Source organism: Lucilia sericata, unplaced genomic scaffold (genome assembly GCF_015586225.1).
Source record: "Lucilia sericata isolate MDLA Ls3-8-SP2 unplaced genomic scaffold, ASM1558622v1 Contig000154F_arrow, whole genome shotgun sequence".
Lineage (NCBI taxonomy): Eukaryota > Metazoa > Arthropoda > Insecta > Diptera > Calliphoridae > Lucilia > Lucilia sericata.
Window position 1 is genome coordinate 297,598 of NW_023994185.1, and position 14,903 is coordinate 312,500.

At 31.3% G+C, this 14,903-nt stretch overlaps 4 protein-coding genes across 4 annotated transcripts in view; 2 read left to right on the plus strand and 2 right to left on the minus strand.

Annotated features, from left to right (window-relative positions):
* The first annotated feature begins 8,208 nt into the window (after window positions 1-8,208).
* On the plus strand, window positions 8,209-9,861 carry LOC119601303 (derlin-1). Its single transcript, XM_037952140.1, has 3 exons — window positions 8,209-8,911; window positions 9,204-9,314; window positions 9,382-9,861. The coding sequence occupies exons 1-3, from the start codon at window positions 8,409-8,411 to the stop codon at window positions 9,518-9,520; spliced, it is 753 nt and encodes a 250-aa protein (XP_037808068.1). The 5' UTR covers window positions 8,209-8,408; the 3' UTR covers window positions 9,521-9,861.
* Window positions 9,862-12,203: 2,342 nt separating this feature from the next.
* Window positions 12,204-13,858, plus strand: LOC119601288 (derlin-1-like). Its single transcript, XM_037952115.1, has 3 exons — window positions 12,204-12,908; window positions 13,200-13,310; window positions 13,378-13,858. The coding sequence occupies exons 1-3, from the start codon at window positions 12,406-12,408 to the stop codon at window positions 13,532-13,534; spliced, it is 771 nt and encodes a 256-aa protein (XP_037808043.1). The 5' UTR covers window positions 12,204-12,405; the 3' UTR covers window positions 13,535-13,858.
* A 251-nt stretch (window positions 13,859-14,109) lies between these two features.
* Window positions 14,110-14,581, minus strand: LOC119601278 (dynein heavy chain 8, axonemal-like). The gene is made up of 3 exons (XM_037952105.1): window positions 14,551-14,581; window positions 14,313-14,503; window positions 14,110-14,248 (listed from the first exon to the last, which is right to left on the minus strand). Exons 1-3 carry the CDS (start codon window positions 14,579-14,581, stop codon window positions 14,123-14,125), a joined length of 348 nt encoding a protein of 115 aa, XP_037808033.1. The 3' UTR covers window positions 14,110-14,122.
* Window positions 14,578-14,903, minus strand: part of LOC119601279 (dynein heavy chain 8, axonemal-like) — a 20,077-nt gene continuing 19,751 nt past the window's right edge. The window contains 2 exon segments of the mRNA XM_037952106.1: window positions 14,578-14,641; window positions 14,706-14,846. Of these exon segments, the coding sequence (XP_037808034.1) occupies window positions 14,578-14,641; window positions 14,706-14,846 (205 nt within the window).

A 14,903-nucleotide genomic window follows, 5' to 3' on the forward strand; every position in this document is an offset into this window, starting at 1 on the left:
AAACACTCCTCAGGCGGCCTTGAACATCATTCTATACCTGTCACCCATAGAACATATTGTAGCGGGCGTGGCGGCTAGGAATCTGCTAAGCCTCTATGAGTCTTCGTGAGTCAAACCTTCGCGTAATGACCATACAAAAATTCTGTACGAAGTAGGTCCACTTGACCTTGCGGAATTACAGATTATGATATTACGACTCTAGACTTCGGTGTAACACCTCTGATAAAATGTCCAACTAGGAATGATTGGTCTGTATCCGATAGACTGTTGGTTGGGTCTGCAGTTTTCACTGATGGGTCTAAGATGGAGACCGGCACGGGTGTTGGTGTATATATCGCTTATATCAACATAAAGCGGTCCTTCAGGCTCCCTGACGAATCATATCGATCTTAGTCTGAAATGGCTAGGGAATAGATTCCATGACGAAATGGGGAATATTGCGGGTCTTGACTTTCGCAGTTTATTACCTATCTTCTTCTTTCTTTTTAGTTTTTCTTGTAGGGTTTTTGTTTCTCTGTTTTTGAATCTTCACTATTTGAAGGGAATCACAATGCTCTTATTGTTTCCGAGTGGATGTGTATCTTTTTGTGGTGCAGAACCCTTGTAAACCTAAACCTTGGCATTCCAATATATGTATTTAAAATAGCCAAGGAGTATTCCAGGGGTGGAGCTAAGGGGGTGTTGTATCCTCGAATGAATCATTTCGGAAACCCCTTGCAACGTCTATTGCTAACAGCGTGGTCTAATTGGATTCGCAACATGAATTTTAATTTAATGAACAAAATATTTTATACAAATCTTTACTAATCTTTAATCACCTTCAACAAATTGGTAACTCTAAGCCTCATCATAGTACATTTATAAGTATTTACAGAGCAAAAATAAAGAATCCAAATGAACGAGCAGCAGCATCGAAAAATAAAAGGAAATCAACACTGGCTTTCAAATGACAAACGTCATTTACGAATGACACATGAACAAATTGCGTTGAAAAGGCGGGAACGGTGAGACGATGGAGATACATTGTAAATAAAGATACAATGGAGTCTAAGGTAAATAGAAATACAATAAATTAAGAAAGCCAGAAAGAGAAGAAGGAAAACAACAAAAACAAAACGAAAAAGAGAAAAATTAACATAAATATTTATTAGCAATGTGGGTATATAAGTAAATGTGGGCGTGTTTTGTGAGAAAATCAAAAAAGGGGAACTAATGATGGAGCAGGAGTATGCGCCAAACATTAATATTCTCCTCTAAATACAAAAAATATACTCACAGAATGTGAAAATATAGATTTGATAAAAACATATCCACATGTATTATATACATACACTATAAAATGTACCTATTTATGTACATACATATGTATTTATATGTATAAGCATGTGTCCTATGTATATTTTAAAACCACCTTATTAGCTTGTTTCATCTACATATATACATACATATGTGGGTTTTAACAACACAGCACCTCTTCTAGAATCCCACTCTACTTGTTTCATACGTTTTTTCGGTTCTTTATAAAACATAAAAAAAATCAGAATTCATCTTTTACTTTGACACCCTAAAGGTTTTCATTATATTATTTGAATGTTTGTTGAATTTGATCCTTTAGCAAGACAACTCATGTTGTTTGTCTTATGCATGAGTGTTTACGAACTTTACAGATTACACTCGAAAATTTCAATGGCAAAAGGATATCAATTCAGAAATAGGTGGTAGGATCCATTACATTTCTCACTATCATGATAGTGAGATATAGACAGATCAGTAAAAAAGTTTTATTAAAGAATTCTATAAATAATAAAGTTGTGGTGAAGTTTAAAGTCTAGACTAATCTAGTGTTGTGTAGTCTAATCTAGTCTATAGTCTAGTTTAAAGTCTAGTCTATAGTCCAGTCTAGTCTAGTCTATAGTCTAGTCTATAGTCTAGTCTATAGTCTAGTCTATAGTCTAGTCTATAGTCTAGTCTATAGTCTAGTCTATAGTAGTCTAGTCTAGTCTATAGTCTAGTCTATAGTCTAGTCTATGTCTAGTCTAGTCTATAGTCCTAGTCTATAGTCTAGTCTATAGTCTAGTCTATAGTCTAGTCTAGTCTATGGTCTAGTCTATGTCTAGTCTAGTAGTCTATGGTCTAGTCTATAGTCTAGTCTATAGTCTAGTCTATAGGTCTAGTCTATAGTCTAGTCTATAGTCTAGTCTATAGTCTAGTCTATAGTCTAGTCTATAGTCTAGTCTATAGTCTAGTCTATAGTCTAGTCTATAGTCTAGTCTATAGTCTAGTCTATAGTCTAGTCTATAGTCTAGTCTATAGTCTAGTCTATAGTCTAGTCTATAGTCTAGTCTATAGTCTAGTCTATAGTCTAGTCTATAGTCTAGTCTATAGTCTAGTCTATAGTCTAGTCTATAGTCTAGTCTATAGTCTAGTCTATAGTCTAGTCTATAGTCTAGTCTATAGTCTAGTCTATAGTCTAGTCTATCGTCTAGTCTATAGTCTAGTCTATAGTCTAGTCTATAGTCTAGTCTATAGTCTAGTCTATAGTCTAGTCTATAGTCTAGTCTATAGTCTAGTCTATAGTCTAGTCTATAGTCTAGTCTATAGTCTAGTCTATAGTCTAGTCTATAGTCTAGTCTATAGTCTAGTCTATAGTCTAGTCTATAGTCTAGTCTATAGTCTAGTCTATAGTCTAGTCTATAGTCTAGTCTATAGTCTAGTCTATGTCTAGTCTATGTCTAGTCTATAGTCTAGTCTATAGTCTAGTCTATAGTCTAGTCTATAGTCTAGTCTATAGTCTAGTCTATAGTCTAGTCTATAGTCTAGTCTATAGTCTAGTCTATAGTCTAGTCTATAGTCTAGTCTATAGTCTAGTCTATAGTCTAGTCTATAGTCTAGTCTATAGTCTAGTCTATAGTCTAGTCTATAGTCTAGTCTATAGTCTAGTCTATAGTCTAGTCTATAGTCTAGTCTATAGTCTAGTCTATAGTCTAGTCTATAGTCTAGTCTATAGTCTAGTCTATAGTCTAGTCTATAGTCTAGTCTATAGTCTAGTCTATAGTCTAGTCTATAGTCTAGTCTATAGTCTAGTCCTATAGTCTATCTAGGTCTAGTCTATAGTCTAGTCTATAGTCTAGTCTAGTCTATAGTCTAGTCTATAGTCTAGTCTATAGTCTAGTCTATAGTCTAGTCTATAGTCTAGTCTATAGTCTAGTCTATAGTCTAGTCTATAGTCTAGTCTATAGTCTAGTCTATAGTCTAGTCTATAGTCTAGTCTATAGTCTAGTCTATAGTCTAGTCTATAGTCTAGTCTATAGTCTAGTCTATAGTCTAGTCTATAGTCTAGTCTATAGTCTAGTCTATAGTCTAGTCTATAGTCTAGTCTATAGTCTAGTCTATAGTCTAGTCTATAGTCTAGTCTATAGTCTAAGTCTCTAGTCTAGTCTATAGTCTAGTCTATAGTCTAGTCTATAGTCTAGTCTATAGTCTAGTCTAAGTCTAGTCTATAGTCAGTCTCTAGTCTAGTCTATAGTCTAGTCTATAGTCTAGTCTATAGTCTAGTCTATAGTCTAGTCTATAGTCTTCTAGTCTAGTCTAGTCTAGTCTAGTCTATAGTCTAGTCTATAGTCTAGTCTATAGTCTAGTCTAGTCTAGTCTATAGTCTAGTCTATAGTCTAGTCTATAGTCTAGTCTATAGTCCAGCCAATAGTCTAGTGTTATGTAGTCTATAGTCTGTAGTGTAGTCTATAGTGTTGTCTATAGTGTAGTCTATAGTGTAGTCTATAGTGTAGTCTATAGTCTAGTCTATAGTCTATAGAATAGTCTATAGTCTAAGCTTTAGTCTAATCTATGTTATAGTTATAGTGCATAGGGATTATGTTTACTATATTTGATAAACACAAACTTTTGAGTGTTTTGGTATTTTTTATATACCCTACTTCTAGGTACATATTTGTGTATTGTAGTACTTTTTGTGTGCAGTAGCTAAAATTATACAAACATTTAACTGCTCTGTTTTTTCTACATGATGGTTTTTTCTTTCTCTTAAATTTTCTGTTAGCTAACCGACTGGCCTTTCCGGCTAAATTCTTTCATTTAATGTTTATTTCTGGTCTCCTTTTCACCTTTTTTGGATTCACAGAAAAAACTAACAAAAACTTTATATGTAAACATTATGCAGTTTCTTTTCATCATACAATTGCTCTTATAGAGTACGTTTAATGGCTGACATTTGGAGGTTACCAACCAAAATGGCAACATTTTTATTTGTTTTTATAAAGCAAAGACTGTGAATAAAGAATGAATAAGATGAAAAAAGCACATTTTCTTTGATGTCCACTAATTGTTTATATTTCTGCTTTAAAGAAAATTTTAAGGAAACGTTGTGAAGCTGATTAGTAAAACAAAACATTTCAATATTAATGGTTAGCAGGTGTAATTTTCAAATTGGGCATTTACTTTTATTAATCTAGATCAGATTTTAGGGTTTTAATATAAAAATGGACTTAGGAGCAATGTATATGGTCAATAATAGATTTACCTAAATTTATTTTGTTTTTCAAAACATATAGATCGGTTCAGAAATATTTGTGTAAATAGCATAGTTAGTTAGTTAGTTAGTTAGTTAGTTAGTTAGTTAGTTAGTTGTTAGTTAGTTAGTTAGTAGTTAGTTAGTTAGTTAGTTAGTAGTTAGTTAGTTAGTTAGTTAGTTAGTAGTTAGTTAGTTAGTTAGTTAGAGTTAGTTAGTAGTTAGTAGTTAGTTAGTTAGTTAGTTAGTAGTTAGTAGTTAGTTAGTTAGTTAGTTAGTTAGTTAGTTAGTTAGTTAGTTAGTAGTTAGTTAGTTAGTTAGTTAGTTAGTAGTTAGTTAGTTAGTTAGTGTTAGTTAGTTAGTTAGTTAGTTAGTTAGTAGTTAGTTAGTTAGTTAGTTAGTTAGTTAGTTAGTTAGTTAGTTAGTTAGTAGTTAGTTAGTTAGTTAGTTAGTTAGTTAGTTAGTTAGTAGTTAGTTAGTAGTAGTTAGTTAGTTAGTTAGTTAGTTAGTTAGTTAGTAGTTAGTTAGTTAGTTAGTTAGTTAGTTAGTTAGTTAGTTAGTTAGTTAGTTAGTAGTTAGTTAGTAGTTAGTTAGTTAGTTAGTTAGTTAGTTAGTTAGTTAGTTAGTTAGTTAGTAGTTAGTTAGTTAGTTAGTTAGTTAGTTAGTTAGTTAGTTAGTTAGTTAGTTAGTTAGTTAGTTAGTTAGTTAGTTAGTAGTTAGTTAGTTAGTTAGGTAGTTAGTTAGTAGTTAGTTAGTTAGTTAGTTAGTTAGTTAGTTAGTTAGTTAGTTAGTTAGTTAGTAGTAGTTAGTTAGTTAGTTAGTTAGTAGTTAGTTAGTTAGTTAGTTAGTTAGTTAGTTAGTAGTTAGTTAGTTAGTTAGTTAGTTAGTTAGTAGTTAGTTAGTTAGTTAGTTAGTTAGTTAGTTAGTTAGTTAGTTAGTTAGTTAGTTAGTTAGTTAGTTAGTTAGTTAGTTAGTTAGTTAGTTAGTTAGTTAGTTAGTTAGTTAGTTAGTTAGTTAGTTAGTTAGTTAGTTAGTTAGTTAGTTAGTAGTTAGTTAGTTAGTTAGTTAGTTAGTTAGTTAGTAGTTAGTTAGTTAGTTAGTTAGTTAGTTAGTTAGTTAGTTAGTTAGTTAGTTAGTTAGTTAGTTAGTTAGTTAGTTAGTAGTTAGTTAGTTAGTTAGTTAGTTAGTTAGTTAGTTAGTTAGTTAGTTAGTTAGTTAGTTAGTTAGTTAGTTAGTTAGTTAGTTAGTTAGTTAGTTAGTTAGTTAGTTAGTTAGTAGTTAGTTAGTTAGTTAGTTAGTTAGTAGTTAGTTAGTTAGTTAGTTAGTTAGTAGTTAGTTAGTTAGTAGTTAGTTAGTTAGTTAGTTAGTTAGTTAGTTAGTTAGTTAGTAGTTAGTTAGTTAGTTAGTTAGTTAGTTAGTTAGTTAGTTAGTTAGTTAGTTAGTTAGTAGTTAGTTAGTTAGTTAGTTAGTTAGTTAGTTAGTTAGTTAGTTAGTTAGTTAGTAGTTAGTTAGTTAGTTAGTTAGTTAGTAGTTAGTTAGTTAGTAGTAGTTAGTTAGTTAGTTAGTTAGTTAGTTAGTTAGTTAGTTAGTTAGTTAGTTAGTTAGTTAGTTAGTTAGTAGTTAGTTAGTTAGTTAGTTAGTTAGTTAGTTAGTTAGTAGTTAGTTAGTTAGTTAGTTAGTTAGTTAGTTAGTTAGTTAGTTAGTTAGTTAGTTAGTTAGTTAGTTAGTTAGTAGTTAGTTAGTTAGTTAGTTAGTTAGTTAGTTAGTTAGTTAGTTAGTTAGTTAGTTAGTTAGTTAGTTAGTTAGTTAGTTAGTTAGTAGTAGTTAGTTAGTTAGTTAGTTAGTAGTTAGTTAGTTAGTTAGTTAGTTAGTTAGTTAGTTAGTTAGTAGTTAGTTAGTAGTTAGTTAGTTAGTTAGTTAGTTAGTTAGTTAGTTAGTTAGTTAGTTAGTAGTTAGTTAGTTAGTTAGTTAGTTAGTTAGTTAGTTAGTTAGTTAGTTAGTTAGTTAGTTAGTTAGTTAGTTAGTTAGTTAGTTAGTTAGTTAGTTAGTTAGTTAGTTAGTTAGTTAGTTAGTTAGTTTAGTTAGTTAGTTAGTTAGTTAGTAGTTAGTTAGTTAGTTAGTTAGTTAGTTAGTTAGTTAGTTAGTTAGTTAGTTAGTTAGTTAGTTAGTTAGTTAGTTAGTTAGTTAGTTAGTTAGTAGTTAGTTAGTTAGTTAGTTAGTTAGTTAGTTAGTTAGTTAGTTAGTTAGTAGTTAGTTAGTTAGTTAGTTAGTTAGTAGTTAGTTAGTTAGTTAGTTAGTAGTTAGTTAGTTAGTTAGTTAGTTAGTTAGTTAGTTAGTTAGTTAGTTAGTTAGTTAGTTAGTTAGTCTAATTCAATTTTAAAATATCTTACAGCAATGACACACAGATGGCGTTATTATGCATTTAGGTTCTTAAACTAAACTAAAAAGTGTCTTTGATAATCGTACATTTAATTGTTAATGAAACATAGATGGCGCAATATAAATTATATGCAGAGAATAGCATACAGGTGGCTTTGAGTTTCCACAATGTCAATCACATATGAAAAATATGACATATATTGAAACCGCACACACAACACTTGTATTTCTTATGGGACCTAGGCTGCTGCGTATCCCTGGGACTACTTCAATTTGGCGCATCCCATATAAATAAAATGATATTGCTGTGCACAGCTTGTCGAAATTTCTGTGCACACCATCCAGCTCTATTCTGTCTTTTCGAAAGTATTTATTTTTTTTGAAGTAAATAAAAAATATTATTGTTGATATACCATAAAAATATTGAATAATCTTCGAGATTACTAACACGTTTTATTATTAAAAGCGAATTGAAGATTTATATTGAACATAACAAAATTGTATGTGTCAGAAAACAATTAAATGTTATAGAAAAATTGTAAAATATGTAAAATATGTATATACATTAGACCGATTTGAAAATATTAGTGCAATGGAAACATTTTTTCTCAAAATTTGTCAAGCTAGAACACATAACCATTAACTTGAGACCAAGATTAATAAAATCAAAAATTTGTTTAGAAATTCGCTATAATCTTAAAATTAACGATTTTTAAAATTCTTTAGAACTTTAAATTTTGTATTTATTCAAAGAGTATTTCACCAAGAGGCAGAGGGTAAGGTGCGAACCCTGTTTGAAATATTTTAAAATGACCCTTATATAAATAAACTAAACTAGAATAAAAATAATTTATAAAGAAAATGAAATCCCTAAAAATAGCGCAAAAATTATAAAAATCCCCAAATTTTACGTAAATCCCTCTCCACGAAAATCTGTGCCAAATAAAACTTGAAATCCCCATTTTGTGGACAAATCCCCACATTTGGCCAATGGCTCCGATTCAGCTAGAGGCCGCATTGCCGAACATTTTTCAGCTTACTTCGCTTTGATAATTGTCACTATCGTTTGTTTTATTAAAGAAAGAGTTCGGAAATCTTTCTAGTCTTTAAGAAAATGATAAAAATAGATAATATGATTTTTGCTCTCGATTTCGATTCTTTTAAAAATTTCTACCAAAAATCTGTTTTACAATCACTTCCTGTTTTTATTAATCAATAAAATTTTTGAATCACCGCTGATAATTTAGCCGTCTTGCATTCGTTTTTAGGTAACGCCGTAATTTTTAGTGTCAGCCGCGTTCGCTGTAAATTTTTATCGGCGCAAGTCTCTGCTCAGAAGACCACGTAATGTTTTTATTTGAGAACTGTCAAAACTATACAAAATAACTATAATTTCATTATACTGGACCTAGATTACAAGAAGATTAAGAATTAAACAGATTTTACATTAGAATATTTTACTGAAAAGTATTTCCATTAAACTACAGCAAAAATAAAAGAAAACACAATGGCAGATGCCGGACAATGGTTCAAACAATTGCCCCGTTTCACCAGATACTGGCTGGCGGCTACAGTGTCCATGAGCTTATTGTCTCGTTTTGGTATATTGCCCTCCTATCAGATGTATTTATCAAGAGAACTAGTACTAAGCAAATTACATCTATGGAGATGTATCACTAGTCTTTTCGTTTACCCACTCACACCGTCAACGGGATTTCATTTTCTCATCAATTGCTACTTTATTACACAGTATAGTGCTCGCTTGGAGAAAGATCAATTTGGTCGCAGTCCGGCCGATTATCTATTCTTGCAATTGGTCGTAGCCTCGTTGGCCGTTATTGGCGGTTTACTCTTCAATGTACCGTTTCTTATGGATCTCTTAGTGGTGGCCGTCACCTACATATGGTGTCAGCTTAATAAGGAAGTTATTGTGAACTTTTGGTTTGGTAGTCGTTTTAAGGCGATCTATTTACCATGGGTTTTAGCTGGTATGGAGCTGATATTCCAAGGGTGAGTGTGAATAATTTCTAGAAAAGAAAGGAAATAATTTTTATGAGATGCTATTTTTCGGCATACAATCTTTACCACCAGGCTATGGCCAAAAGTTACCACCGTAAATGTATTTTGTCCGGGTGTAGTTTAGTCTCTTTGTGTGACAATTATATCGTGAGGAATATATTATTTAAGAAAATTATAAAAACTTTATAGAAATGTTCTTTACAGCATACCTAATCCGTATTATCCTGCTTCAATTTCTTCCATTAAAATATTTAATAACTTTTTCAAATTACTTCTTTTACAGTTCCATAGCTTCTCTTATTGGCATTTTCATTGGACACTTTTACTATTTCCTCAAGTTCCAATATCCTCAAGAATTAGGTGGCAATGCTTTCCTGGAAACACCCTTCATACTGTAAGTATTTTACTTTTTTACTGTAACAAGTTTTTTTTTATAAATTTTTCTCTTTTTCCCATTTAAGCAAACAATATGTACCCGATGTAAGTGGTGGCATCAGCTACTTTGGTGTACCACCAGCGTCCAGAGCAGAGCAAAGACCTGGTGGCGGTGCTGCCGCTGCTGCTGGTATTTGGGGTCGTGGCAATACTTTGGGCCGTTAAAATTTCATCTCAACTAACACCCCTCATTCCCTAGCAAACTAATTGAATATTTTTTGTATAGTAAATGAAAAATAACAAATATTTTTATAAATTGTACTGAATTTCGAAATTATTGTTTTCTTCATTACTCATACTTACATAGTAAATCTGTGTCTCTCAAACGTATTATTACACATCATGTAATTTTATGTAAAACCCCTAATGTTTTTGTACTAAAAGATAACCGGGAACTAATATTGTAAAAACAGTAATCATATTATTAAGGTGAAAAGGTTGAATACTAAAGCGAGCTGATAATTAGTTTAATTTATATGTAAAATAAAGAAAATATTTAAAGAAAACTTTTATGATGTTTTTTAATTATTACAAATTTTACTGCTTGGTTTCACTAAAATTGGTTTTTAAGAAAATAGATTTAATATTCACTATTAGTTTCTGCATTTGTTAGTTTGTATATGTATAAGTTTAGGTGAAACTGAAACTTCCGGACACTATATAGATTCAAATTCATATAATTTTTAACGGGTGTAGATTTATTTTTTGACAAAACTTAAAACAATTAACTAAACATTAATATAAAATTAAAATGAACATTCCAATCAATTTCTATTTAATATCACACAGTAAGGCCACACCTCGTACAATCCAATGATCAGGGTTTTTAACAGTATTTAACCATAAAGGTGATATATAATTTAGATCAGTACGATTTATTTTCTTATAAACAGGGCACTAAAATTAATTAAGTTTTTTTAAAAAAGAAAACACATACACAAAAAATAATAAGCAAATATACCGTATACAACTTGGGACTCTTGGGAGCGGTGGAATTTATGGCCGATATATGAACAACCGGCATTAAAACATACAACACTTTATTAGTTGATTCAATTAATCGTGAGGTCTTACGATCCCAACCGGCACCATCCAAATAGAGTCCATGCACATAAACACCCTCTTTAGGTGGTTTCTTACACTCATCGGTGCCTATTTTTAAAACTTCATTTGTCATTGTCACCTGATCTAGGGCCCAACCATTGTGAGCTCGAGCTACTTCCTGTTTCATGGCGGTGAGAAATCCTTGTGGATTAAAAAATCCCGACATCCAAAAGACCACAGGACGACTCTAAATTTTAAACAAATTATAATCAATTTTGTTGGAATTTATATTTGCAGATAAGTAGGTACTTACTCCAAAACACCAGGAATAGAATTGAGCATTTCTTTCCAACAACTCGGTAAACCAAAAACCCAGAGTTGATGAAACCCAACTGCCTCGCAACCAAACGCCTGGTACTCGAGCGTTAAATATGTTATCTAAAGCATCTCTTAATTGTTCACTCATGATAATAGTTCCCTCAATGGCCAAAAGTAAATCTTTAAGGGTGGATCTAACCAATATGATAATCTAGAAGGAATTAAAATTGTATCTGCATATTTTATCTATCTATCTATCTATCTATCTATCTATATCTATCTATCTATCTATCTATCTATATATATCTATCTATCTATCTATATCTATCTATATCTATCTCATCTATCTATCTATCTATCTATCATCTATATCTATCTATCTATCTATCTATCTATCTATCTATCTATCTATCTATCTATCTATCTATCTATCTATCTATCTATCTATCTATCTATCTATCTATCTATCTATCTATCTATCTATCTATCTATCTATCTATCTATCTATCTATCTATCTATCTATCTATCTATCTATCTATCTATCTATCTATCTATCTATCTATCTATCTATCTATCTATCTATCTATCTATCTATCTTCTATCTATCTATCTATCTATCTATCTATCTATCTATCTATCTATCTATCTATCTATCTATCTATCTATCTATCTATCTATCTATCTATCTATCTATCTATCTATCTATCTATCTATCTATCTATCTATCTATCTATCTATCTATCTATCTATCTATCTATCTATCTATCTATCTATCTATCTATCATCTATCTATCTATCTATCTATCTATCTATCTATCTATCTATCTATCTATCTATCTATCTATCTCTATCTATCTATCTATCTATCTATCTATCTATCTATCTATCTATCTATCTATCTATCTATCTATCTATCTATCTATCTATCTATCTATCTATCTATCTATCTATCTATCTATCTATCTATCTATCTATCTATCTATCTATCTATCTATCTATCTATCTATCTATCTATCTATCTATCTATCTATCTATCTATCTATCTACTATCTATCTATCTATCTATCTATCTATCTATCTATCTATCTATCTATCTATCTATCTATCTATCTATCTATCTATCTATCTCTATCTATCTATCTATCTATCTATCTATCTATCTATCTATCTATCTATCTATTACTATCTATCTATCTCTATCTATCTATCTATCTTACTTACTTCGCTTTGATAATTGTCACTATCGTTTGTTTTATTAAAGAAAGAGTTCGGAAATCTTTCTAGTCTTTAAGAAAATGATAAAAATAGATAATATGATTTTTGCTCTCGATTTCGATTCTTTTAAAAATTTCTACCAAAAATCTGTTTTACAATCACTTCCTGTTTTATTAATCAATAAAATTTTTGAATCACCGCTGATAATTTAGCCGTCTTGCATTCGTTTTTAGGTAACGCCGTAATTTTTAGTGTCAGCCGCGTTCGCTGTAAATTTTTATCGGCGCAAGTCTCTGCTCAGAAGACCACGTAATGTTTTTATTTGAGAACTGTCAAAACTATACAAAATAACTATAATTTCATTATACTGGACCTAGATTACAAGAAGATTAAGAATTAAACAGATTTTACATTAGAATATTTTACTGAAAAGTATTTCCATTAAACTACAGCAAAAATAAAAGAAAACACAATGGCAGATGCCGGACAATGGTTCAAACAATTGCCCCGTTTCACCAGATACTGGCTGGCGGCTACAGTGTCCATGAGCTTATTGTCTCGTTTTGGTATATTGCCCTCCTATCAGATGTATTTATCAAGAGAACTAGTACTAAGCAAATTACATCTATGGAGATGTATCACTAGTCTTTTCGTTTACCCACTCACACCGTCAACGGGATTTCATTTTCTCATCAATTGCTACTTTATTACACAGTATAGTGCTCGCTTGGAGAAAGATCAATTTGGTCGCAGTCCGGCCGATTATCTATTCTTGCAATTGGTCGTAGCCTCGTTGGCCGTTATTGGCGGTTTACTCTTCAATGTACCGTTTCTTATGGATCTCTTAGTGGTGGCCGTCACCTACATATGGTGTCAGCTTAATAAGGAAGTTATTGTGAACTTTTGGTTTGGTAGTCGTTTTAAGGCGATCTATTTACCATGGGTTTTAGCTGGTATGGAGCTGATATTCCAAGGGTGAGTGTGAATAATTTCTAGAAAAGAAAGGAAATAATTTTTATGAGATGCTATTTTTCGGCATACAATCTTTACCACCAGGCTATGGCCAAAAGTTACCACCGTAAATGTATTTGTCCGGGTGTAGTTTAGTCTCTTTGTGTGACAATTATATCGTGAGGAATATATTATTTAAGAAAATTATAAAAACTTTATAGAAATGTTCTTTACAGCATACCTAATCCGTATTATCCTGCTTCAATTTCTTCCATTAAAATATTTAATAACTTTTTCAAATTACTTCTTTTACAGTTCCATAGCTTCTCTTATTGGCATTTTCATTGGACACTTTTACTATTTCCTCAAGTTCCAATATCCTCAAGAATTAGGTGGCAATGCTTTCCTGGAAACACCCTTCATACTGTAAGTATTTTACTTTTTTTACTGTAACAAGTTTTTTTTATAAATTTTTCTCTTTTTCCCATTTAAGCAAACAATATGTACCCGATGTAAGTGGTGGCATCAGCTACTTTGGTGTACCACCAGCGTCCAGAGCAGAGCAAAGACCTGGTGGCGGTGCTGCCGGCTGCTGCTGGTATTTGGGGTCGTGGCAATACTTTGGGCCGTTAAAATTTCATCTCAACTAACACCCCTCATTCCCTAGCAAACTAATTGAATATTTTTTGTATAGTAAATGAAAAATAACAAATATTTTTATAAATTGTACTGAATTTCGAAATTATTGTTTTCTTCATTACTCATACTTACATAGTAAATCTGTGTCTCTCAAACGTATTATTACACATCATGTAATTTTATGTAAAACCCCTAATGTTTTTGTACTAAAGATAAACCGGGAACTAATATTGTAAAAACAGTAATCATATTATTAAGGTGAAAAGGTTGAATACTAAAGCGAGCTGATAATTAGTTTAATTTATATGTAAAATAAAGAAAATATTTAAAGAAAACTTTTATGATGTTTTTTAATTATTACAAATTTTACTGCTTGGTTTCACTAAAATTGGTTTTTAAGAAAATAGATTTAATATTCACTATTAGTTTCTGCATTTGTTAGTTTGTATATGTATAAGTTTAGGTGAAACTGAACTTCCGGACACTATATAGATTCAAATTCATATAATTTTTAACGGGTGTAGATTTATTTTTTGACAAAACTTAAAACAATTAACTAAACATTAATATAAAATTAAAATGAACATTCCAATCAATTTCTATTTAATATCACACAGTAAGGCCACACCTCGTACAATCCAATGATCAGGGTTTTTAACAGTATTTAACCATAAAGGTGATATATAATTTAGATCAGTACGATTTATTTTCTTATAAACAGGGCACTAAAATTAATTAAGTTTTTTTAAAAAAGAAAACACATACACAAAAAATAATAAGCAAATATACCGTATACAACTTGGGACTCTTGGGAGCGGTGGAATTTATGGCCGATATATGAACAACCGGCATTAAAACATACAACACTTTATTAGTTGATTCAATTAATCGTGAGGTCTTACGATCCCAACCGGCACCATCCAAATAGAGTCCATGCACATAAACACCCTCTTTAGGTGGTTTCTTACACTCATCGGTGCCTATTTTAAAACTTCATTTGTCATTGTCACCTGATCTAGGGCCCAACCATTGTGAGCTCGAGCTACTTCCTGTTTCATGGCGGTGAGAAATCCTTGTGGATTAAAAATCCCGACATCCAAAAGACCACAGGACCGACTCTAAATTTTAAACAATTATAATCAATTTTGTTGGAATTATATTTGCAGATAAGTAGGTACTTACTCCAAAACACCAGGAATTAGAATTGAGCATTTCTTTCCACAACTCGGTAAACAAAACCCAGAGTTGATGAAACCCAACTGCCTCGCAAACCAAACGCCTGGTACTCGAGCGTTAAATATGTTATCTAAAGCATCTCTTAATGTTCACTCATGATAATAGTTCCCTCAATGGCCAAAAGTAAATCTTTAAGGTGGATCT

Bases quoted from the DNA above. Each gene is read 5' to 3' on its own strand.
- LOC119601303 (XM_037952140.1), top strand. From the start codon at position 8,409: ATGGCAGATGCCGGACAATGGTTCAAACAATTGCCCCGTTTCACCAGA. The intron at 8,912-9,203 runs GTGAGTGTGAAT...CTTCTTTTACAG, and splicing joins ATGGAGCTGATATTCCAAGG to TTCCATAGCTTCTCTTATTG. The intron at 9,315-9,381 runs GTAAGTATTTTA...TTCCCATTTAAG, and splicing joins CTGGAAACACCCTTCATACT to CAAACAATATGTACCCGATG.
- LOC119601288 (XM_037952115.1), top strand. From the start codon at position 12,406: ATGGCAGATGCCGGACAATGGTTCAAACAATTGCCCCGTTTCACCAGA. The intron at 12,909-13,199 runs GTGAGTGTGAAT...CTTCTTTTACAG, and splicing joins ATGGAGCTGATATTCCAAGG to TTCCATAGCTTCTCTTATTG. The intron at 13,311-13,377 runs GTAAGTATTTTA...TTCCCATTTAAG, and splicing joins CTGGAAACACCCTTCATACT to CAAACAATATGTACCCGATG.
- LOC119601278 (XM_037952105.1), bottom strand. From the start codon at position 14,581: ATGAAACAGGAAGTAGCTCGAGCTCACAATG. The intron at 14,504-14,550 runs GTTGGGCCCTAG...GTTTTAAAATAG, and splicing joins AGTAGCTCGAGCTCACAATG to GCACCGATGAGTGTAAGAAA. The intron at 14,249-14,312 runs GTATATTTGCTT...AATTAATTTTAG, and splicing joins AGAGTCCCAAGTTGTATACG to TGCCCTGTTTATAAGAAAAT.